This window comes from Capsella rubella, unplaced genomic scaffold (assembly GCF_000375325.1).
Source record: "Capsella rubella cultivar Monte Gargano unplaced genomic scaffold, Caprub1_0 scaffold_6, whole genome shotgun sequence".
NCBI lineage: Eukaryota > Viridiplantae > Streptophyta > Magnoliopsida > Brassicales > Brassicaceae > Capsella > Capsella rubella.
The window spans coordinates 12,807,077-12,829,522 of NW_006238918.1; the positions used below are offsets into that span (position 1 = coordinate 12,807,077).

Here is a 22,446-nt window from a genome sequence, read left to right on the forward strand (position 1 = left end):
CTCAACAGACCATGACCGGCACACTAATAATCCTTTAATTAGCTCATCATATGTTGGACCTTCCCCACCGTGAACTTTCAATTCTTCTGTTAAGAACTGTTTGAAGTCAACTGAAGGTTCAAACTTCTCTGATGGAGTTGGATCTATGTTTAACCCCGTGAGTTGAGCGAATTCATTCAAACCAAACCTTATAGGCTGGCCACCAACTAAACACCAAAGCTCTTTGTGTTTAATTCTCAACTGATTACACAATAGATAGTGTACAGTCTTAGCAGACCAAACGAATTTTCTTTCAACTAATTTAGCAACTATTCCAAGAGGTAATTGCTTGATCTCATCCCACGCGTCTTGTCCAATTGATTCCCTAACCCCAGGGAAATCTGCCATCCTAAAATAGGTACACATGCTTTTTTTCTTGAGGCTAGACATCCCTTCTTCGTAAAGTCTCGGTGGGTAACGCATTGCTTGTTCTGCAGCCATCTGAGATAAGTATAAAAACATCATAACTCAGCCACAACATAAACTATAACTCAGCCACAACATGAACTATAACTCAGCCACAACATGAACTATAACTCAGCACAACATAAACTATAACTCAGCCACAACATAAACTATAACTCAGCCACAACATAAACTATAACTCAGCCACAACTTAAACTATAACTCAGCCACAACATAAACTATAACTCAGCCACAACTTAAAACAAGTTACTAAGTGAGCCATAACAAATATTATAACTCAGCCGCATCAATAACAAAGTAAGACAACTCAGCCATAACATGATAAGTAACTCAGCCATAACATGATAAGTAACTCAGTCGTCGAATCTATAGATCTGACAAATCAGCCGTCACGAATACTGTAACTCAGCCGTCGAATGAATAGAGCAAACGACGGCGACAATCAACCATAATAAGCAAAAACAAACACGAGTATAGTCGGAAATACAGTTCGACACTTACCGGAATACGAAAGGTCTCGAATGCAGCAAAGAAACTACGACGAACTCACGGCGACTTCTTCTCTTCACAGCGACTAAAGGCGAGTTTGAAGACCGAAACAGAGAGAGCGTCGGCGGCGAGTACTGTGTAGAAGGCGAGTTTTGTCTTCGTCGTCGGCGGCGAGGAATTTCTCTGTCGCGAGAGAGAAACTTTTTTTTTTTTTTTTTCAATTGTGAACAGTGAAGAGAAAGAAACTGTTTAGTTTCTCTTTTGTAATTAATGAAAGAATAACTGTCGGTGATGATGTGGCAATTTTGGATCTGATGTGGCAATTTCGGATCTGATGTGGCAATTTTAAGAGAAAACAGACCAAGGGTGTTAATTGTAATTACACCCATTTTGAAAGACATCTAAGAAATAAAAAAAAGATTTGGCTGTTTAAGGAATAAACATACAATTGTAGTATATCTAAATAATTCTCCCTATGGTTTAATTGTTGGCGTAGTTTCATAACTAAGATGGCCCAATATTACAACGACACATTTTGGTTGCTAATTTGCCAATATATCGATGTCATGAACTTAATGACTGATATAACTATGTTGTGCTTGTGCGCCACATGATCGCAACTCTACAAATATGGTCACCGAAATAATAGTGGTCTCATATCTAATAAATTCTCCATCGATAGAGATAAGAGAAGATTGAAAGCATCACAAACACAATAACAAATATTTTAGTTATATTGTTCTTTTTTGTCAACACACTCAAACGAGTCAAGACTCGAACGAGGAACATAGATGCGGTTCAAAACGCATTTTGTGTGCTAAATAATCCGTTTTAATATTAGAATAACCAGAAATATTAACTAGAAAGAAATACATTTTTTTATCTGCAAGTATCTCATCTAAATACGTAAAAAATACAATCTTTTATGTGTAAATATCTCATCTGAATACGTAGTAAACGATGCCATTTTATTAGAGAAGACACCATATTCACCAAATTTGAATAATCCATTATATATTTAATTATCAATACCAAAGCTTGATAAAGCTTATTTGTAGATTGGCTACACTCATTATTGGTTATTCATTCAAGTCAAATCGTTAGTGAAACGACAACTATCTATCTCATTAAATACAGAAATGTCTCTCCGTTTTGTAAACGTCTTTCCTTTCGTCTTCTTCTTTTTCAATTATCGACTGATGGTGATGTTCTAAATAATAGTTATTTAAATCCACTTATTCCATAAAAAAACGAATTTGACGTTTATTTTGCAAATTAAAAGTCCCATAAATAATTGTGATTTTAATCCAGCCACCAATTTAATAATATTGGTGATATATTTAATAACTATTTATCCAGAACTATTGGAAAAAAATATTATTTAAATCACAAACTTTTCCATAAACAATCAAGTTATGTTGATTATATTTTTATTTTTTTGGAATTATGCTTATGGGATTATGGTTCTCATTAACTCAAGCTATCATCCACTAGTCTTGTTAGGTGGATTATGTAACTCGCAACTCTAACTATGAAAGCTACCTTATGAAGCATGTTTTAAATCCATGAATCCACATCGCTTTTATTCCGCTTTGTTTCTTACTTGCATTATAGGCAACAATTAAGCAATTAATAGTTTAGTTTTAGCTAGTTTAATTGATTTGTGTGACTTAAATTTGTAAAAAATTAAGGTATCTCAACCGAACCATCCTCTTTATTATTGATTTATTATTATTCATTATATAATCTTCATCATAAATTATAAGTTTGACTCAAGAGGAACGTATAATTTTAGATCTTCTTGACATTGATCAAATCAGACAATGCCTCAACAAAGTTATCCACGTAACCATCCAATAGTCCAGGACTACCAAGAACCTCCTTCAGTTTAGCATGGTTACTCCTCACTAGCTTCCCAAGGTCACTCTCTTTATCCATCACAGACTTGATCGCATCCCTTAGGCTCTCCTTTGTAAACCATCCTGTTTTTTCCCTTAACACTTCTACGGAGATCTCTAACTCCTCGGTCATCAATCTTGTGAAGAGAACTTGATCATTTAGAATTGGAACTAAAACAATTTGACAATCACTCATCAGACACTCCCATATTGCTCCCGGACCGCAATGGTTCACAAAGCAACCTACTGATGGATGAGACAATATCAAAGTATGATGCACCCATCCTTCCAAAACTAGACCACGCCCCTTCACGCGCTCCTCGAACCCTTCTGGTAACCCTTCTTGGACCGTTGACGATCCTCTCGGTCGATTTACTGCTAAAAGAAAGGGTAAACCTGTCATCTCCATCCCTAGGCAGAGTTCTTGGAACTGATCCTTCTCAAGAACAGTTTGTCTGCCAAATGCACAAAACACTACTGACCCATGTGGGAACCCGCTAAGAAATTGGCTCCAGTACTGTTCTTCTAGTGGTTTACTTGTGTCTGGCTCAGGAAGCATTGGACCGGTCAAGAGAACCTTCTTATGGTATAGACTAGATATATAATCGCAAAATTTACCTTCAATTTCTTTGCATGTTCTCAATGCAATGACATCACAGCTCTTAAAACCAGTAGTGAGCTGATGACAAACTCTCTTGTAGAAGGCCGTCATGGTATGAGCATCATTCCCACGAAAGAACACCTTCGATGAAGGATAACTCGGTGGGGAAATACCTAATGGACCACCAGGGGCATGTATATGAGCTACGGAAGTAGCAGATGCTATCATGTAACTCACACTCTTGATCTTATGCTCTCTAGCTAATTCTGGAATCCAGCGAGCAAAATCGAAGAAGATCAAATCCGGTTTCAAAGCACGAACCGCAGCTTCAACCTGATCGCGAGTGAGATCCAAGGCTTCAGACAAGAAGTTGTCCACCGAGATTGAGATATCCGAGGTTGTCTCGGCACCAACAGGGAGACCATTGACATGAGGTACCGTGAGAGGGTGAAAGACAATACTGTCCGGGAACATGTTGTGATGTTCCAACTGTTTTTGAGCTTTCTTGGGTACCAAGAATGTGACCCGGTGACCTTTCTCAGCTAGTTTGTTTGCAAGATGTAGAAACGGAATCATATGACCAAAAGCAAACCATGGGAACATAAAAGCATGGAACTTTGGTGGCTCCATTTCCTTTCCCATATTTTTTAAACACAAAACAAATTTGTTTTAAAACAACTAAACAAGTATTCAAGAACTCAAAAGGAAGTATCGGCTTCTTTCTTTTCTTTGTCTTTTGTTGTGCATGAAACGCCTCTTATATAAATTTGGAGACTGGTTAGTGAATTGGGATATTTAGTGAGAACTTAATAGACTACAGAAGCACACGTATCAAAAGAAGAAAAAATGGTTAATTAAAAACGTGTCACAAGAGAAGATATATAGCAAAAAAAAAAGACCATCATAATTGATGAGCTCTTAAGAAAATCTTAAGCAAAAAAATGTTAAGAAATGTCTCTTATTACAAAACTTTACAACAACCGGATTACCGGAAAAAAAAATTGGACTTTTTCAAACAAAATTCCTCCAAATCATCATATTTGGTAACTTTACCCTTTATTTTCTAAAAATACAAATTAATCCTATAAAATCAAAAATAATACGCAATAGAATTTTTATATGTATCTTTTAAACGTTTCTACGCTTATTATATTAGATTTCTAAATATAGTTAGACGGTAACAAAAACGGTTTATACTGCGTATTTTTTTTCATTTTGCATGATTGGCGTGCAATTTTTTTAATTGGAAGATAAACTTGCTAAAAGTAGCTCTTTATTGGGTGTTTGGTCACATAATTTAATGATTTGTATTTAAGTCACTTGTGCATTCGTTTTCACGAATCTGCTATCATAAAAGAAACCTCACGAGTCACGATGAACTTGTAATGCATCTTCACATACAATATTTTATTTCCTTCTTTCAAGTCTCTCCTTGATGCATCTTCTATATACAGTACTAGTAAAAAAAGTTTCTATAACTACTTAAATTTTCATTGAACCTTAATATTCGTAGCTTTAGTTAAGATTTTTTTAATATAGCCACAAAAATTTCGTGGCTATACGAATTTTTCTTTTTATTATAGTCACGGAAATTCAAATGGGTATAAGAATTACTAGTATGTATATGTATTTGAGTCATTGATTCGAAGATAAAAAAAATAGCTTCACTCGATAGAGGTTTATCTCAATTCCATCGTCTTTATATATTTTCACCTATATATATATATATATATATATATTTATATATTTATATGTAAGATCAAGATAGACTTAGAGTTCATGAAAGATGAACATGTCTACTATCTCGAGTTTGCGAATAACCTTCGTGATTAACTAATATGGTTGATGAAAATGTCCTATTTTGTTTATATTAAAGGAAAGGACATGTAACAACTCTCTTGCATCAAGTTTTTTTTATTGTTGATGAAAAAAAAAATTCATTGACGATTTTTAAACTAGGGCTATTTTAGATATTGGGTGTTCATCTTATATCTTCGTTTTAGGTTTCTTCTTAATGCATATTTGGTTTGAATAGCTAACTTGCGATTGATAAATTCTAGTCGTTTTAACGCATCTTAAGTGACGCAAAGTCTCTTGCACTAACTTGGATGAGCGTTCATCAGTTGAGTTATAAAACTGAGTTTTTGGTTCCGTTGGTTACAAGCCATTATGGTATTGGTCCACGATTTATATGTGTTGATGTTCACAACACATGTTTTGGTCCAGGCCACAGTGTCTGTACGTTTGTCAATTATTTCCCACCTAGCTAGCTAAGATAGTAAAAAGAAACTTTTGTCACGTCCCATTTAGTTTTGATGGACAAACTAATGCAAATCTGAATTATTTGTTATGAAATATTTATAGTCCCACACCATATATGTGTTCACCATGTATATATGTTTTTGACGATCTATGGGATGGGATAGATTTCGTAGAGAGTCCTGAAGAACCTGAATATATAGCAATATTCTAGGAGATGGGTGATAACTTGATAAATCATTTCAGTCATGAAGAGCATATATGATTAAAACCTGAGTAAGGATGGTACTACTCATGGTGGAAGCATACGCGTTGAAGCTTACTCTGATGTCGTCTATAAATGCGAGCAATGGTATTTAATTTAGGTACATGTCTTATCATTTGGGATGCATTTTGATTTCTTATTTGTTCTCCCATGTTAAACCATAAACACCATTGCATTACAACAAAGCCTATAGTAACAAAAAACCGTATCCACTGTCTTTACCTGGCAAAGAAAATGCAAGTGGAAAATACTGGTGTGATATATGTGAATGAGAGATGGATCCAAGTAAATGATTCTATACTTGCAATGGTTGTGTTGTTACTCTACACGTTTTTGGAGACTTTTACCGTCTCACACCAGGACAATACTATTAGACGAGTGTATTACAACCTGGATGAGTTGAGTTATAAAACTGAGTTTTTGGTCCATGACATTGGTTATGCACCATTATGGTATTGGTCCACGATTTATGTTTTGGTCCAGGCGTTTTATATTTTTAGTCCAGGCGACTAGGCCGCAGTGCGTGTGTTCGCTAGAAAGTAAGTTTTTTCTTAAGTAAGTTTTTTCTTAAGTAAGTTTTTTCTTTTAATTTCATAAACTTTAGTTTTGATGGACAAACTAATGCAAATTTGAATTATTTGTTATGAAATATTTATATAGTCCACACCATATATGTATAGGGGTGCCAAAAACATAAATCCGTAATTTTCCGCCAAAAATGTAACTTTGCAATTTTCCCGCCAAAAACGTAAATCCGTAATTTTTCGGCCAAAAACGTAACTTCGCAATTTTCCGCAAAAAATGTAATTTTGCCATTTCCCGCCAAAAACATAAACTCGCAATTTTCCCGCCAAAAACGTAAATTAGCAATTTTCCCGCCAAAATTGTAATTTTAATTATCCTTTTAATAGTATAGATAGTAATTTTTGGCTTTACACTTTCTAATTGTATATACTATGCTCACTTTATACAAAATGATTCCCTTTTAACAGTATAGATACTTTCATAGGCCAAAACTCTTGGTGGCTTCTTAGTAGGGTTTGATTATAAAGAATTTTTCTTGGATAACACATTTTTTTTTTTCAAAAATACCATAATTTGTATTTTTTTTAAATACCATAAACTTACAAAACTGTTTTTTGAAGGTATAAATTTTTTTTTTTAATGTTGGGGTTCACTATTCATATTTAGGATATAGTTTTTAGGGATATGATTTATTGTTTAGGATTTAGAAACTAGTTTTGAATGTTAAAAATGTAAGATTTTATGTTTGTGGTTTTTTTGGAAAAATGTATTTTAGTGGTATTTTTTGAAAATAAAATTCAGAATGGTATTTGTGGAAAAAAAAAATATTTTAATGGTATGTAAGAGAATCTTCCTTGATAATAATCAATATTCTTGCTTCTTAAATAGGTCTGGAAGGTTCAGATGCAAGTTTGGCCTCAGTTTTAGAGTCTCTTGAGTTCTGCTTAAGGGGTCATGGTTCTGAAGCATGTGTTTTAGAAAATTATTTGAATATAATATATTGATACTCATAGAATATAAGTTTGACTCAAGAAGAACTCTTGATTCTCAAATCTTAAGCTCTCTTTAAGATAGGTAACATAATTTTTTTGGTCAACCAAGATCCTCATTCAAATAAAAGCAATTTCAAAAAAAAGAGGTGCAATCGAACATACCCGAGTCGTTAGACGATGAGGATAGAGACATGTTAAGTTTGATAATGCAAACGAAGAAATGTCGAAAAGACCAAATATAAAACATATTGGGAGATAGGCAACTCTCAATCCCATTCTAACAAACGACTTGATTATAGTCAATCTTGTGAATCACGAATTTAAAACATTTGGCAACCAAGTCATTAGGCACTCCCGTATTCCTAGGGACCTCAATGGTTCACAAAGCAGCCTACTGATGGATGAGTCATGACTCATGAGACAATATCAAATGCTGCCCCTCTTGTTAAACCTTCTTGGACCGATCGATGAGCCTCCATTTTGGCTTGGCTTTACTGCTACAAAAAACAGTAAACCTATCATCTCCAGTCTCCACGGTACACATATATGTTTTGGAAATTATTTACTCTAGTTGCTACAATAATTGACAAACATGGAGACAAGAGCCCTGACGTGGACCAAAAACATAAACGCATGGACCAAAGACATAATGGCGTGTAACCACTTTAACTTCGTGCGTGGACAAGAAATTTAAATACATCGCACATATCGTGGAAAATAAACATCGATCGTATACTAAAACACATAAATATCTATGGTATATGGTTAAAACATTTCTTTATAAAATTCGATATGGAATCTATTAATTAATTTTCTTCTTCGAAATTATATTTGAATCAAGTGCTAATATCTCAATTGGTAAAAATTTCTGACAAAAGCTCAGAGGTCGCTGGTTCGAGTAGCGTTTGGGACGAAACCATATAACATGCTCTGCTTTCGGGCCTAAAAAATGTATGGACTTCGTTCAAGAACCTCTTTGATTATTCAAAAAATAAACTATATTTGAAACACTAACATAACCTTTCATTGTTACCAACAGAACATTACATACCTAATACCTTCATTAGTCTAGTTCCTCGAATACAAGAGTGTATAATATATACACATTCAGCTATGTCGGTGGACAAAAATACTTATGCAGTAAGAGTTATTACACAGTGTACGACGAGTTAAATTACAACTTTTGTGCATGTTTGTTTTTCTTGTCATGTTCTTATTCGCTAAACTTTTGTGACATGTTTTTGGCTGTGTCCTTCTGTGGCATGTCTCTCTTCTCTTGATCACTCGATGACGTGTGCCTTTGTAATCCACAAAATATCTCAATTCATCAAACCAGTCTCCACGTTTATATAAAGGTGTTTCACTGAGCAACAATCAAATCAAGAGACGAAGGAAAAACAAAAAAGAGAAATTTTAAAAAGAATATTTAGGAAACGAAATGGAGTCAAAGTTCCATGCTTTTATGTTCCCATGGTTTGCTTTTGGTCATATGATTCCCTTTCTACACCTTGCAAACAAGCTAGCTGAGAAAGGTCACCGGGTAACATTCTTGGTACCCAAGAAAGCTCAAAAACAGTTGGAACCTCATAACTTGTTTCCAGAGAGTATTGTCTTTCACCCTCTCACTGTTCCTCATGTCAATGGCCTTCCTGTCGGTGCTGAGACAACCTCGGATGTCCCAATCTCGATGGACAACTTCTTGTCCGAAGCGTTCGATCTCACTCATGATCAGGTTGAAGCTGCGGTTCGTGCTTTGAAACCAGACCTAATCTTCTTCGATTTTGCTCACTGGATTGCAAAATTGGCTAAAGAGCATATGTTCAAGAGTGTAAGTTACATGATAGTATCTGCTACAGCTGTATCTCAGTTACATCCCCCTGGTAGTTCATTAGGTGTTCTCCCTCCGGGTTATCCTTCATCAAAGGTGGTGTTCCGTGAAAACGATGCTCACGCCGTACTAACCGACTCGATCTACTACGAGAGACTTTATCATCAGCTCACTACAAGTCTTAAGAGTTGTGATGCCATTGCACTTAAGACATGCAAAGAAATGGAAGGTAAGTTCTGCGACTATATATCGCGTCAATACAATAAGAAGGTTCTCTTGACAGGTCCAATGCTGCCTGAGCCAGACACAAGTAAACCACTAGAAGAACGTTGGAGCCATTTTTTGAGCAAGTTCCCACCGGGCTCAGTAGTGTTTTGCGCACTTGGCAGCCAAATCGTTCTTGAGAAGGATCAATTCCAAGAACTCTGCTTGGGGATGGAGATGACTGGTTTACCGTTTCTTTTAGCAGTAAAGTCACCGAGAGGTTTATCGACGGTCCAAGAAGCTTTACCAGAAGGGTTCGAGGAGCGGGTGAAGGATCGTGGTGTGGTTTGGGGAGAATGGGTGCAGCAGCCTTTGATATTGTCTCATCCATCAGTAGGCTGCTTCGTGAACCATTGCGGTCCCGGAACATTGTGGGAGGGTTTGATGAGTGATTGCCAAATAGTTTTGCTTCCATTTCTAAGTGATCAAGTACTCTTCACAAGATTGATGACCGAGGAGTTCCAAGTCTCTGTAGAAGTGTCGAGGGAAAAAACAGGATGGTTTTCAAAGGAGAGCTTAAGAGATGCGATCAAGTCTGTGATGGATAAAGACAACGACCTTGGGAAGCTAGTGAGGAGTAACCATACGAAATTGAAGGAGGTTCTTGGTAGTCCTGGACTATTTGATGGTTACGTGGATAACTTTGTTGAGGTATTGGCTGATCTGATCAATGTTAAGACATGATTAAATCTAAAATTATGTCTACATACAAAACGTCAATAAACATGAAGGGTCCAGCAGCATTTGTTGCACTTATCAATAACTTATTTCTCACTGCCCAACTGTCGTCATAAGTATTACGAGATAGTAGATGTATTTAGTTTTGTATTTTGAGTAATTTGAGATTAATTAAATTTTTATACGATTTTTATAATTTACGGTGATTTTTTTTGTATAATTTGTTGTACACAAATTTCAAATGTAAAACCTGATATTTGAAATTCTGTATTAGGGTTATATGACGTAGTTTCGTGAGTTTAAGGTTTCCGAATCAAATCTTCAATTCGAGAACTCTAAAATCACGAAACGATTTCGTTTTCCTAAACTCCGATATTTTGTCACTGCTACGGTGTATGCTGACTCATCGTCGTTAAGTGGTTAACTAATACCGTTTTGGTATAGGTTGATTTTGGCTGATTTTATATAGTATAGGTTGAAAATTTGAATTTTGTATGAGGTTTGATTGATATTTACCGGATATCATAGTTTGGGTATAAAAATACCGCCAATAAATAGTTTAGGTTGATTTTCGCTATTTTCCCCTCATTATAAATCACTATTTGCATGTTTTCATGTTGTATATATATATATACAAAAAAAAAACCTCTCTTTCAGAGAAGTTTGAAACCAGTGGATAACTATTGATACAAACGTGTCTCTAACACTCAATAAATTAAATTGATATACCTTCCATCAACGCAAAATACATACCATAAAACGATCATAATACTCGATTGCCACCTCACCCAATACACAACATTTTAAGAGTTCGTTGCCTATTTGGTAACATTTTAAGAACGATCAAAACAAATCTCCATTAGAAATCAATTTATATAAAAAAAAATTAAGTAAAAAGTAAAGAAATGTGACATTTGTTAGCTTGCCAAACTTTGACGATTAATAAGATTTAGAAACTGAATTTTAGCTATCCAAGTAAAGATCATGCGACATTTGTTAGCTTCGAGGTCCAGAACTAACATATAGTCTTGCAAGGGTTCGGAGTACTCGGTGTTATTGCATTGTTTTAAGTTTCTAAACTATATGTCTTCTAAGTTAGCCATAAAGCCATTGTACCTAATTATTATATATCTTGAGAATTTAGTTCCACATTTATTTAATATCGTTACCAATATTCATCATAATTAAATACAATTTTGAGTCGAAAAGAACTTTTGTCTCTCCAATCTTAGATATAACATATAGTTTTGGATTTAAGCATGCTTCTTGACATTGATCAAATCAGCCAATGCCTCAACAAAGTTATCCACGTAACCATCCAATAGTCCAGGACTAAAAAGTACCTCCTTCAATTTGGTGTGGTTACTGCTCACTAGCTTCCCAAGGTCACTCTCTTTATCCATCACTGACTTGATCGTATCACTTAAACTCTCCTTCGAAAACCATCCTGTTTTTTCCCTCGACACTTCTACAGCGACCTCGAATTCTTTGGTCATCAATCTTGTGAAGAGCATTTGATCACTTAAAAATGGAATTAAAACCAATTGGCAATCAGTCATCAGGCTCTCCCATATTGTTCCGGGACCGCAATGGTTCACAAAGCAGCCTACTGATGGATGAGACAATATCAAAGGTTGTTGCACCCATCCTTCCCATACCACGCCGCGCCCCTTCACCCGCTCCTCAAACCCTTCTGGTAAGACTTCTTGGATCGTCGAGGAGCCTCTCGGTGGCTTTAGTGCTACAAGAAACGGTAAACCAGTCATCTCCATGCCTAAGCAGAGTTCTTGGAATTGATCCTTCTCAAGAACGATTTGGCTGCCAAGTGCACAAAACACTACTGAGCCCGGTGGGAACTTGCTCAGAAAATGGCTCCAGCGTTCTTCTAGTGGTTTACTTGTGTCTGGCTCAGGCAGCATTGGACCAGTCAAGAGAACCTTCTTATTGTATTGACGCGATATATAGTCGCAGAATTTACCTTCCATTTCGTTGCATGTCCTAAGTGCAATGACATCACAGTTGTTAAAACCTGTAGTGAGCTGGTGATAAAGTCTCTCATAGAAGATCGACATGGTGGCTAAGGCATGAGCATCGTTTTCACCTAACAACACTTTCGTTGAAGGATAACCCGGTGGGGGAACACCAAATGGAACACCAGGGTCATTTATATGAGCTAGAGCTGTAGCAGATACTATCATGTAACTCACACTCTTGATCTTATGCTCTTTAGCCAATTCCGGAATCCAATGAGCAAAATCGAAGAAGATTATGTCTGGTTTCAAATAACATACCACAGCTTCAACCTGATCTTGAGTGAGATCGAAGGCTTCGGACAACAAGTTGTCTAACGAGAGTGAGATATCTGAGGTTGTCTCGGCACCGGCAGGGAGGCCATCTACATGAGGGATTGTGAGAGGGTGAAAGACAATACTGTCCGGGAATAGGTTGTGATGTTCCATCTGTTTTTGAGCTTTCTTGGGTAGCAAGAAAGTAACTCGGTGACCTTTCTCAGCTAGTTTGTTTGCAAGATGTAGAAAGGGAATCATATGGCCAAAAGCAAACCAAGGAAACATAAAAGCATGGAACTTTGACTCCATTTCGTTTCCCATATTGTAAAAGAAAAACTAAACAGATTATTCAAGAACTCAAAAAGTAGTTCTTGAATATTTCTTTTTGTAAACTTCTGTTTTTTTCTTCTTTTCTTGATTTGATTGTTGTCCACTAAAACACCCTTATTTGAAGTTGGAGAATTGGTCTAATGAATTAATAAATTTAGTAGAATATTACAGAAGCACACGTGATCAAATACATTTTTAAGCCAATAATTCAGAAGATAAGATAGCGAAGAAGAACAAAATCTTAGTGCTAGCGAGGAAGAGCTAATTAATTAAGATATCATGTCATAATGATATGACTTTGAATAAATTTAAAAGAAATATATATAATCACGTTAAACACACACTCTTTTGCTTTACTAATTGAGAAATATACGTTCGTTTTCAAGAATTCGATTATGTTCGTCACAATAAACTATTTTCTTTTGTTCTTCTTAAATTGAATTTCTTGGAAGGTTATTTACATTCGACTGACTAATAATGATCCCATAGTTATACAAAAAAACAAATTTTACCACGATAAAATGGTTTCTTAGGGTTTCAAATATAGTTTTGACGAAGAAAATTATTAAATTTCATATCAATTTTGCAATAAGAAAAATCTGCTTATATGTATTTGGTCAACACAACGACTACGAGAGTATAATCTCTTATTTTATATCCTCAATTATTTTTGTTATGAAATACTTATTGTCCTCAACATATTTGTATTCGCCACGCTGAGCATACATGTTTATAAAATAATTACGTTCATCAAACATTATTTTCGGGAGTCAAATAATTTTATATCCATCGACACATCAAAAATTACAAAATTGAGGTTGCAGTGTCACCAACTCATTATCCTGAGGTTTTGTAATGTTTATGTAAATTATTTAATAAATAAGATTTTATGACAAAATAAAAAGTTTCAAAACTATGGAACGGAGGTTGCAGTAGTCCTGGGCATATGAGTATTCGGATCGGTTTCGGGTAAGAACCGATCAGTTTGGATCCTCTCGGTTCTGGATCGGTTCGGTTTTACACTTTTGGAATCGTATTATATCAATACTTGGATATCCATTTGGTTCAGGTAAAATAGACCCGTTTATATATGAAATGTAGCAAAATATCCAAAAATAAAAACAAATGGAAGGAAAAAAATAGATTAGGTTTACTCTAGATCCGGGTAAACGAGAACCCATTCGGTTCTTGGTATGCGGATCCGACCCGATATCCACGGGTAGAGAAGAACAATATCCATTGGTTATTTAGGCAATAACCAAATCCAAACCGAATGAGTTATTTTCGGGTCGGTTTTGGTTTGGTTTTTTGGTTCTGGTTTTTATTCCGAGGGCTAGGTTGCAGTGTCGCCAATTAATTAGATTAGAATAATTTTCTTTTTTTACTTTGATTTACTTCATTTATTTTTCTTATAGTTTTTAGTTATGTAGATTTTTTTATTCATATTATTTATTCTAAAAAGTTTTCACTCAAAACACAAATCCATTTGCATTAAAAAAAAATAGAGTGAAAACTGCATTGAAAACAAAAATTGAAAGAATATGAAACAATAATTAAATTTTAAGACGTTGTTTTTGTAAAACAGAGGTAGTAATAATATAAAATCAACATTCTCGGCTAATCATAGTATTTATTTGATAATACAGATTAAGGTGTGGTGATATATATATTAATGTTATACCCTTAATTAATAATACGGATGATTTATAATTATTATTTGAGAATTTTTGAGAAATACCCCTTCTGGTGTACAATATTTAAAAATATTCCATTTATCTATCCATGTTAAAAATACCCTTGTTTAAATATAAAAAATTATAAAGTTTTCTATAGTTTATAAGATACTTCTATATAATAACTAATACAGGGAGATTCGATACAAATATTTTAAAAAATATTAAATGGTTTTAAATGGTTTTTATAAGTTTTATAAGGTTTTTAAAAAGGTTTATAAGGTTTTTAACAAGTTTTTATAAGTCATTTTTACGTTATTTATGAAAGATATACAAAGGTAGTTTGTGTATATATTTTTAACCTTACACACATATTTGGATAGATTTCAATATTTTTTGTGGTTTTTTTGATAAAGTTTAAAAATGGGTATTGTTTATATGGAAAAGTGGTATTTTTGAAATTCACTCATATTATTTTTCCTATCAAAGATCTTACATATAAATTTTATATAGTCATTAATTAGTTTAGACTTATTAATCAAAGGCGGATTTGCACAACTAATCGTTTTATCCCTTTTCTACAAGAACCCTCTCTAAGTATCCATTTTCAAAAATACCCTCTTCAATGTACAAAATGACTAAATTACCCTCCTTTATTATAACCCATGATAAAGAAAGGAATATTCCCGCCAAATTTTCCCGCCACAAATCCGACAAATTTTCCCGCTAAAAATTTCCGACAAAAAATTTCCCACCAAAACAAATTTTCCGCCAAAAAAATTCCGACAAAAATTTTCTCGCCAAAATTTTTCCCCAATTCCTTAAAAAATTCTTTTAAAACCCTTGTAAATCTTTTAAAAGTCATCCAAAACCTTTCAAAACTTGAGTAAACCTTTTAAAGCCATTGTAAATCAGTTTATAACATTTATAAACACTTGTAAATCCCTTTAAACCCCTTATAACCGTGATAAATCATTTAATAAAAACTTTTGTAAACTTCTAAAACCCTTTAAAAACCCTTGTAAATCCTTAAAAACCATTTTAAAGAACTTGTAATACCTTTAAAAACTTTTGTAAACCCTTTGAAAACCTCTGTAAACTTCTAAAACCCTTTAAAACTATTTTTAAATCCTTGTATGTCTTTAAAAACACTTGTAAATCCTTTTAAAACTTTTAAAGTTCCTTGTAAATTTTTTAAAATCTTTTTAAAATCCTTGTAAATCCTTTTAAAATCTTTTAAAAATCCTTGTAAAACCTTTTAAAACTTTTATAAACTTATAAAAACTTTTAAAAACCATTGTAAATCATTTAAAAACCTTTGTAAGCTTCTAAAACCCTTTAAAAACCATTTAAAAACTTTTGTAAACCCCTTTAAAAACCCTTTTAAACCCTTTAAAAGACCCTTTAAAAATTGTTGTAAACCCTTTAAAAGTCTTTGTTGGGAAAATTTGGTAAAAATATTTTTTTTGCGGGAAAAGTTTTTCGCGGGAAAGCTTTTGGCGGAAAATTTTTGGGGGGGGGGGAAATTTTTGGAAGGAATATTCCTTCCTTTGTGAAAAAATATTCTTTCAAATAGGGGTAAAATGGTCATTAAAATTTAACAGAGAGCAAAAATGAAAATGACAAAAAAAAAATGATATTTTTAAAAGAATATATCATAAAAAGGTTATTGGTATGGAATTCTCTTAATCAAATACCACTTCGTGACAACGATTAGTGATGACCAAAAGATTCTAAAAAGATAATACTAAAGAAAGATGAGGAGAGGAAGTGTTGGTGAACATTTTGGCTCGTTTATCATTGAGAAGCATTGCCTGATTCATATCAGTGTGTAAAATGTGAACCTCATTATAATTTGGTATAAATTTTAACATTAAACAAAAAAAAATATATATATTCATCATAAAATAAAAGTTTGAGTCGTCAAGAAGAACTCTTGTCTCCCCAATCATACAAAGCATATAATATTAGATTTAATCATGTTTCTTGACATTGATCAAATCAACCAATGCCTCCACAAGGTTATCCACGTAACCATCCAATAGTCCAGGACTAACAAGAACCTCCTTTAATTTAGCATGGTTACTCCTCACTAGCTTCCCAATGTCACTATCTTTATCCATCACTGACTTAATCGCATCACTCAAGCTCTCCTTTGAAAACCATCCTGTTTTCTCCCTGGACACTTCTACAGCGACCTCGAACTCCTCAGTCATCAATCTTGTGAAGAGCACTTGATCACTTAGAAATGGAATTAAAACCATTTGGCAATTACTCATAAGACACTCCCATATTGCTCCAGGACCGCAATGGTTCACAAAGCAGCCGACTGATGGATGAGACAATATCAAAGGCTGCTGCACCCATCCCCCCCAGACCACACCGCGCCCCTTCACCCGCTCCTCGAACCCTTCTGGTAAGCCTTCTTGGATCGTCGATGAGCCTCTTGGTGGCTTTAGTGCTACAAGAAACGGTAAACCAGTCATCTCCATCCCTAAGCAGAGTTCTTGGAATTGATCCTTCTCAAGAACGATTTGGCTGCCAAGTGCACAAAACACTACTGAGCCCGGTGGGTACTTGCTCAGAAATTGGCTCCAACGTTCTTCTAGTGGTTTACTTGTGTCTGGCTCAGGCAACATTGGACCAGTCAAGAGAACCTTTTTATTGTATTGACGCGATATATAGTTGCAGAATTTACCTTCCATTTCTTTGCATGTCCTAAGTGCAATGACATCACAGCTCTTAAAGCCTGTAGTAATCCGATGATAAAGTCTCTCGTAGAAGATGGATAAGGTTACTAAGGTATGAGCATCGTTTTCACGAAACAACACCTTTGATGAAGGATAACCTGGTGGGGGAACACCTAATGCACCGCCAGGGACAAGTGTATGAGCTATATCTGTTGCAGATACTATCATATAACTCACACTCTTGATCATATGCTCTTCAGCCAATTCTGGAATCCAATGAGCAAAATCGAAGAAGATTATGTCTGGTCTCAAAGCACGAACCGCAGCTTCAACCTGATCACGAGTGAGATTCAAGGCTTCGGACAAGAACTTGCCCATCGAGATTGAGATATCCGAGGTTGTCTCAGCACCAGCAGGGAGGCCATTGACAGGAGGGATTGTGAGAGGATGAAAGACAATACTGTCCGGGAACAGGTTGTGATGTTCCAACTGTTTTTGAGCTTTCTTGGGTAGCAAGAGAGTAACCCGATGACCTTTCTCAGCTAGTTTGTTTGCAAGATGTAGAAACGGAATCATATGACCAAAAGCAAACCAAGGAAACATAAAAGCATGGAACTTTGACTCCATTTCGTTTCCCAAATTGTAAAAGAATCAAAAACAAAAATAACTAAACGAAATATTCAGAAACAGAAATTAATAGGTGGATTTGATTGTTGTGCAGTAGAACGATGTCAGCTAACAACTTTAATTATTAGTAGTAGTAGGTGTAAATGTAATTATATAATGAAATGGTTTACAGCTAACACCTTTACTTATTATAATACGAGTTAATTATTATTATTATCGATATCCCAAACCTTACAAATGTATTAGCTTAGACTTACCAATCAAACACCACCTCGTGATAAGCAAGATCTTTCAAATGTATTTTATTTAGTCCTTAGTCTAGTCTTCTTTACCAAACACCACTCATATCTATGTTAAGCATCATTATTTGACGGTCTCTTAGAGCGTTTTTAGCTTAGGATTTGTTAAAAAAAAATAACTTCTATATGAGAACCATTTCTTAACAAATTTTATGCTAAGAATACTCTAAATTAAACAGTCAGTACTGATTGTCTTGTTCTCACACATCCCTACTCGTAAACAAAAATGACTTTTCTATCCAAACAATTTCAGGAGTGCATTTTCTATCTATGTAGACATATACGTACTATCAATTTAAACAGAACATCGTAAAAATTCAAATTTCATGCCCAAACTTTATATTTAGTATATAAGCTGCAACCATCAGCATACTTAAAGCATATCAAATACCAGTTGAGTCGACATCATCTTTGTGACCATCTCAATCTTTTATATATACAAATCTAAAATGTGTAATTGATGCAGAATGTTGAAACAAGGATTCACACAATGAATTTATTAATGGAAGGAGAATAAATTTACTTTGAACAATCTCTTAAGAACTCGATTAAAACAGATTTTAGAAGAATTACTTTGACCTATAAATGAACGATTTAGGGTTTGCTCAAGAACAAATGAAAAACTAGGGTTTTTCTGGTATTAATGATCGATGCCCTAAAAATGGAGGCATTTTCTTTATTTATACAAAGGATTTAGGGTTACAATAAATGCTCTCATTCCTTAGATTTACAAAGAATATTGTCATAAATATTTAATTAGGGTTTTCGAAACCCTAATGGTACGAGGTCGTTCATTACATTTTAGGAATGAACGCACAACCGCATTAAACACCAAACCGAGATTCCCCGATTTATTGGTCTAATTCGATTTCGTCTTGATTTAAGCCGGTATGTCGTTGATGCTAATTCATACACCAACAGAGAAAAAGAAAACCCCCTCATAAACTCACTCATCGATATTTTACAAATATGTAAATTTGAAAATTTCACCATGAGTAGAGCTCCTAATGTCGTTGCAACAAAAGATCTTTGACATTTACAAAGGACTAATTACGAAACTTATTACCGTTGTAAATTGAACCAGACCCGTTTAGGTAGAGAGAAATCAAAGCCTCACCTTGTATTTGTTTAGGATATATATCAATAAAAGAGTTTTTGTGCAATTTTTGCAACTCTATTCTCCATATCCAAAAAATACAAAACAATAATTATAAGTTAAGAATAATGCGCAATATAATACAACTTTTATACCAGAAAAATATATTTTTCTAACCGATTGTACACTCACAAACATTTTTTTTTGAAAACTTAAAATATATTTTAAAACTTCTAGTCACGAGGTCTTCGATTTGATATATTATTTCTGAATTTTTTACAAACGTTATAGTAGCAAAAACAGGGTATATTACGTATTTATTTTGATTTTGCAGGATTGACTTGTATTTTCTGGATTTAAATGATAAAGTTACAAAAAAAAATAGCGACCGAGGGAGTTTATTTGCACAAAACTCTAAATAAATAAAAGATTGTAATAGTCACAAAGATTATGCTGGCACAACTTGGAGTCTCCTTTCTAGATCCATCGTTGTCACGAGTAACCACAATGGCACTTGGCGCAGAGATACACCAAAGCGACGCACCATAGTAAGCCTTGGCCGACCATGAACAACTCGAACTGATTTTCCATAGAATGTAGTTTTTTCTGCGTAAGAGTAACCGTAACACAAATAGAAATGTTTAGCGAAGGAACTATATAAGATGCTATGGATCTTGCTTCCATGAGCTTTAATACCATGAATGTAACACTTCAATGTGATTACAACCTTTTTTATAAAATGACAAAGACCTAGAGAATTTTGATAGGTGTCGAAATCAACTTCAGCATGAGAGTGCAAAACGATTTGCAAAACGATTTTACTTTGGGTGTATGAAAGATTGAAAACCACATTTAAGTGTGGCTAAAGCTCATTTATTTAAAGAAATGTTACTAACTTCTCTTTCTCTGTAAGAGCTAGGTATGTTTTTGGGGTTTCTTTGTAAACTGTAAACCTCTTATTATTTGGTATAAATTTAAGATAAAATCAAAAAAAAAAAATATTCATCATAAAATAAAAGTTTGAGTCAAGAAGAACTCTGAACTCTTGTCTCCCCAATCTTACAAAGCATATAATATTAGATTTAATCATGTTTCTAAACATTGATCAAATCAACCAATGCCTCCACAAAGTTATCCACGTAACCATCCAATAGTCCAGGACTAACAAGTACCTCCTTCAGTTTGGTGTGGTTACTCCTCACTAGCTTCCCAAGTTCACTATCTTTATCCATCACAGACTTGATCGCATCTCTCGAGCTCTCCTTTGAAAACCATCCAGTTTTCTCCCTCAACACTTCTACAGAGACTTGGAACTCCTCGGTCATCAATCTTGTGAAGAGAACTTGATCACCTAAAAATGGAATAAAAGCCATTTGAACATCATTCATCAGGCACTCCCATATTGCTCCCGGACCGCAATGGCTCACGAAGCAGCCTACTGATGGATGAGACAATATCAAAGGCTGCTGCACCCATCCCCCCCATACCACACCACGCTCCTTCACGCGCTCCTCGAACCCTTCTGGTAAAGCTTCTTGGACCGTCGATGAGCCTCTCGGTGGCTTTACTGCTATAAGAAACGGTAAACCTGTCAACTCCATCCCTAAACAGAGTTCTTGGAATTGATCCTTTTCAAGAACGATTTGGCTTCCAAGTGCACAAAACACTACTGAGCCCGGTGGGAACTTTCTCAGAAATTGGCTCCAATGTTCTTCTAGTGGTTTACTTGTGTCTAGCTCAGGTAGAAGTGGACCAGTCAAGAGAACCTTCTTATTGTATTGACGCGATATATAGTCGCAGAATTTACCTTCTATTTCGTTGCATGTCCTAAGTGCAATGACATCACAGCTCTTAAGACCTGTAGTAAGCTGATGATAAAGTCTCTCGTAAAAGATCGACAAAGTTACTAAGGTATGAGCATCGTTTTCACGAAACAACACCTTAGATGAAGGATAACCCGGTGGGGGAACACCTAATGCACCACCAGGGACAAGTGTATGAGCTATAGCTGTTGCAGATACTATCATGTAACTAACATTCTTGATCATATGTTGTTTAGCCAATTCTGGAATCCAGTGAGCAAAATCGAAGAAGATCAAGTCTGGTTTTAAAGTACGAACCGCAGCTTCAACCTGATCACGAGTAAGATCGAAGGCTTCAGACAACAAGTTGTCCATTGAGATTGAGATATCCGAGGTTGTCTCGGCACCGACAGGGAGGCCATCGACATGAGGCACTGTGAGAGGGTGAAAGACAATACTCTCTGGGAACAGGTTATGAGGTTCCAACTGTTTTTGAGCTTTCTTGGGTACCAAGAAAGTGACCCGGTGACCTTTCTCAGCTAGTTTGTTTGCAAGATGTAGAAAAGGAATCATATGGCCAAAAGAAAACCATGGGAACATAAAAGCATGGAACTTTGAATCCATTTCGTTTCCCAAATTATAAATGTAACAAAACAAAACAACGGAACAAAATATTCAAGAACTCAAAAAGAAGTATAGACACCCTTATATGAAGTTTGATGAGTTGATTTATTTGATATATTACTAAAGCACACGTGATCGGATTAATTTTTAATTGATCAAGAGAAGAGAGCCAATAATTCACAATAATTAAGGACACAGCAAAATGTCAAAAACATGTCACAAGAGAAGATATCGAAGAAGAACAAAATCTTAATGATAGAGACGAAAAGCTAATTATTTAAGGACATAACAAAACATGTCTCACTAATATGACTATGAGTTATTGTTAAAAAAACATATATTGGCTAATGTGGACGTTGAACATAAACTTTTCCTTCACTAATCGAAGAATATATGTTAGGTTTTAAAATTTTGATTCACATTTTAGATTTTTATTAACTTTCTATATTATAGGATAATCATTATATATATAAGGTTTTTGGTATTTTCTTAATTTTTTACCCTTATTTTTACCCATAACTAATACAGTAAAATCAATTTTCTCTCTAATTAATAAGCTAAAAGCTAGGGATAGAACTGAAATGTAATTTAAAAATTTGCATTTAAACATAAACAACAGTAAAAAAAGTCTCACCACTGATTCTCTTCCGATCAAAAACAAAACATTAAAACGACACTTTTTCTAAATCGAAAATGGCAAATATAAATCTATTTTTCTGTTCTTGGCTGCCTTATCATAGCATTTATTTGATA

The 22,446-nt window shown here is 34.7% G+C and overlaps 6 protein-coding genes across 8 annotated transcripts in view; 1 reads left to right on the forward strand and 5 right to left on the reverse strand.

The window, feature by feature from the left end:
• The window catches only part of LOC111829997, a 3,640-nt gene extending 3,160 nt beyond the window's left edge, over window positions 1-480 (reverse strand). The window contains exon 1 of the mRNA XM_023780320.1: window positions 25-480. Within this exon, the coding sequence (XP_023636088.1) occupies window positions 25-480 (456 nt within the window). The remainder of the gene's footprint in view (window positions 1-24) is intronic.
• Window positions 481-2,731: 2,251 nt separating this feature from the next.
• On the reverse strand, window positions 2,732-4,134 carry LOC17881252 (UDP-glycosyltransferase 79B8). Its single transcript, XM_006286710.2, has one exon. It carries the CDS (start codon window positions 4,093-4,095, stop codon window positions 2,746-2,748), a length of 1,350 nt encoding a protein of 449 aa, XP_006286772.2. The 5' UTR covers window positions 4,096-4,134; the 3' UTR covers window positions 2,732-2,745.
• Window positions 4,135-8,892: 4,758 nt separating this feature from the next.
• On the forward strand, window positions 8,893-10,459 carry LOC17883529 (UDP-glycosyltransferase 79B7). The gene has a single exon (XM_006287686.2). The coding sequence runs from the start codon at window positions 8,933-8,935 to the stop codon at window positions 10,268-10,270; it is 1,338 nt and encodes a 445-aa protein (XP_006287748.1). The 5' UTR covers window positions 8,893-8,932; the 3' UTR covers window positions 10,271-10,459.
• Window positions 10,460-11,433: 974 nt separating this feature from the next.
• On the reverse strand, window positions 11,434-12,861 carry LOC17884385 (UDP-glycosyltransferase 79B8). 3 transcript variants are annotated; one of them, XM_023781527.1, is made up of 2 exons: window positions 12,243-12,861; window positions 11,434-11,786 (listed from the first exon to the last, which is right to left on the reverse strand). In XM_023781527.1, exons 1-2 carry the CDS (start codon window positions 12,859-12,861, stop codon window positions 11,518-11,520), a joined length of 888 nt encoding a protein of 295 aa, XP_023637295.1. In that variant the 3' UTR covers window positions 11,434-11,517. The 3 variants fall into 3 exon arrangements, with proteins under 3 accessions (XP_023637295.1, XP_023637294.1, XP_023637293.1); XM_023781526.1 differs by having other exon boundaries at window positions 11,434-12,167; XM_023781525.1 differs by having other exon boundaries at window positions 11,434-12,164; window positions 12,237-12,861.
• A 3,567-nt stretch (window positions 12,862-16,428) lies between these two features.
• Window positions 16,429-17,937, reverse strand: LOC17883254 (UDP-glycosyltransferase 79B8). The gene is made up of 2 exons (XM_023781325.1): window positions 17,254-17,937; window positions 16,429-17,178 (listed from the first exon to the last, which is right to left on the reverse strand). The coding sequence occupies exons 1-2, from the start codon at window positions 17,870-17,872 to the stop codon at window positions 16,529-16,531; spliced, it is 1,269 nt and encodes a 422-aa protein (XP_023637093.1). The 5' UTR covers window positions 17,873-17,937; the 3' UTR covers window positions 16,429-16,528.
• Window positions 17,938-20,254: 2,317 nt separating this feature from the next.
• On the reverse strand, window positions 20,255-22,345 carry LOC17881871 (UDP-glycosyltransferase 79B8). Its single transcript, XM_023781009.1, has 2 exons — window positions 21,075-22,345; window positions 20,255-20,999 (listed from the first exon to the last, which is right to left on the reverse strand). The coding sequence occupies exons 1-2, from the start codon at window positions 21,691-21,693 to the stop codon at window positions 20,362-20,364; spliced, it is 1,257 nt and encodes a 418-aa protein (XP_023636777.1). The 5' UTR covers window positions 21,694-22,345; the 3' UTR covers window positions 20,255-20,361.
• Between the last annotated feature and the right edge of the window lie 101 nt (window positions 22,346-22,446).

Excerpts from the sequence above, each read along its gene's own strand:
- LOC17881252 (XM_006286710.2), bottom strand. The coding sequence starts at position 4,095 with ATGGGAAAGGAAATGGAGCCACCAAAGTTCCATGCTTTTATGTTCCCA.
- LOC17883529 (XM_006287686.2), top strand. The coding sequence starts at position 8,933 with ATGGAGTCAAAGTTCCATGCTTTTATGTTCCCATGGTTTGCTTTTGGT.
- LOC17884385 (XM_023781525.1), bottom strand. The coding sequence starts at position 12,861 with ATGGAGTCAAAGTTCCATGCTTTTATGTTTCCTTGGTTTGCTTTTGGC. Across the intron at positions 12,165-12,236 it reads CAACGAAATGGAAGGTAAAT|CAAGTAAACCACTAGAAGAA; the intron begins TCTGCGACTATA and ends CTGAGCCAGACA.
- LOC17883254 (XM_023781325.1), bottom strand. The coding sequence starts at position 17,872 with ATGGAGTCAAAGTTCCATGCTTTTATGTTTCCTTGGTTTGCTTTTGGT. Across the intron at positions 17,179-17,253 it reads GACATGCAAAGAAATGGAAG|ACACAAGTAAACCACTAGAA; the intron begins GTAAATTCTGCA and ends TGCCTGAGCCAG.
- LOC17881871 (XM_023781009.1), bottom strand. The coding sequence starts at position 21,693 with ATGGATTCAAAGTTCCATGCTTTTATGTTCCCATGGTTTTCTTTTGGC. Across the intron at positions 21,000-21,074 it reads GACATGCAACGAAATAGAAG|ACACAAGTAAACCACTAGAA; the intron begins GTAAATTCTGCG and ends TACCTGAGCTAG.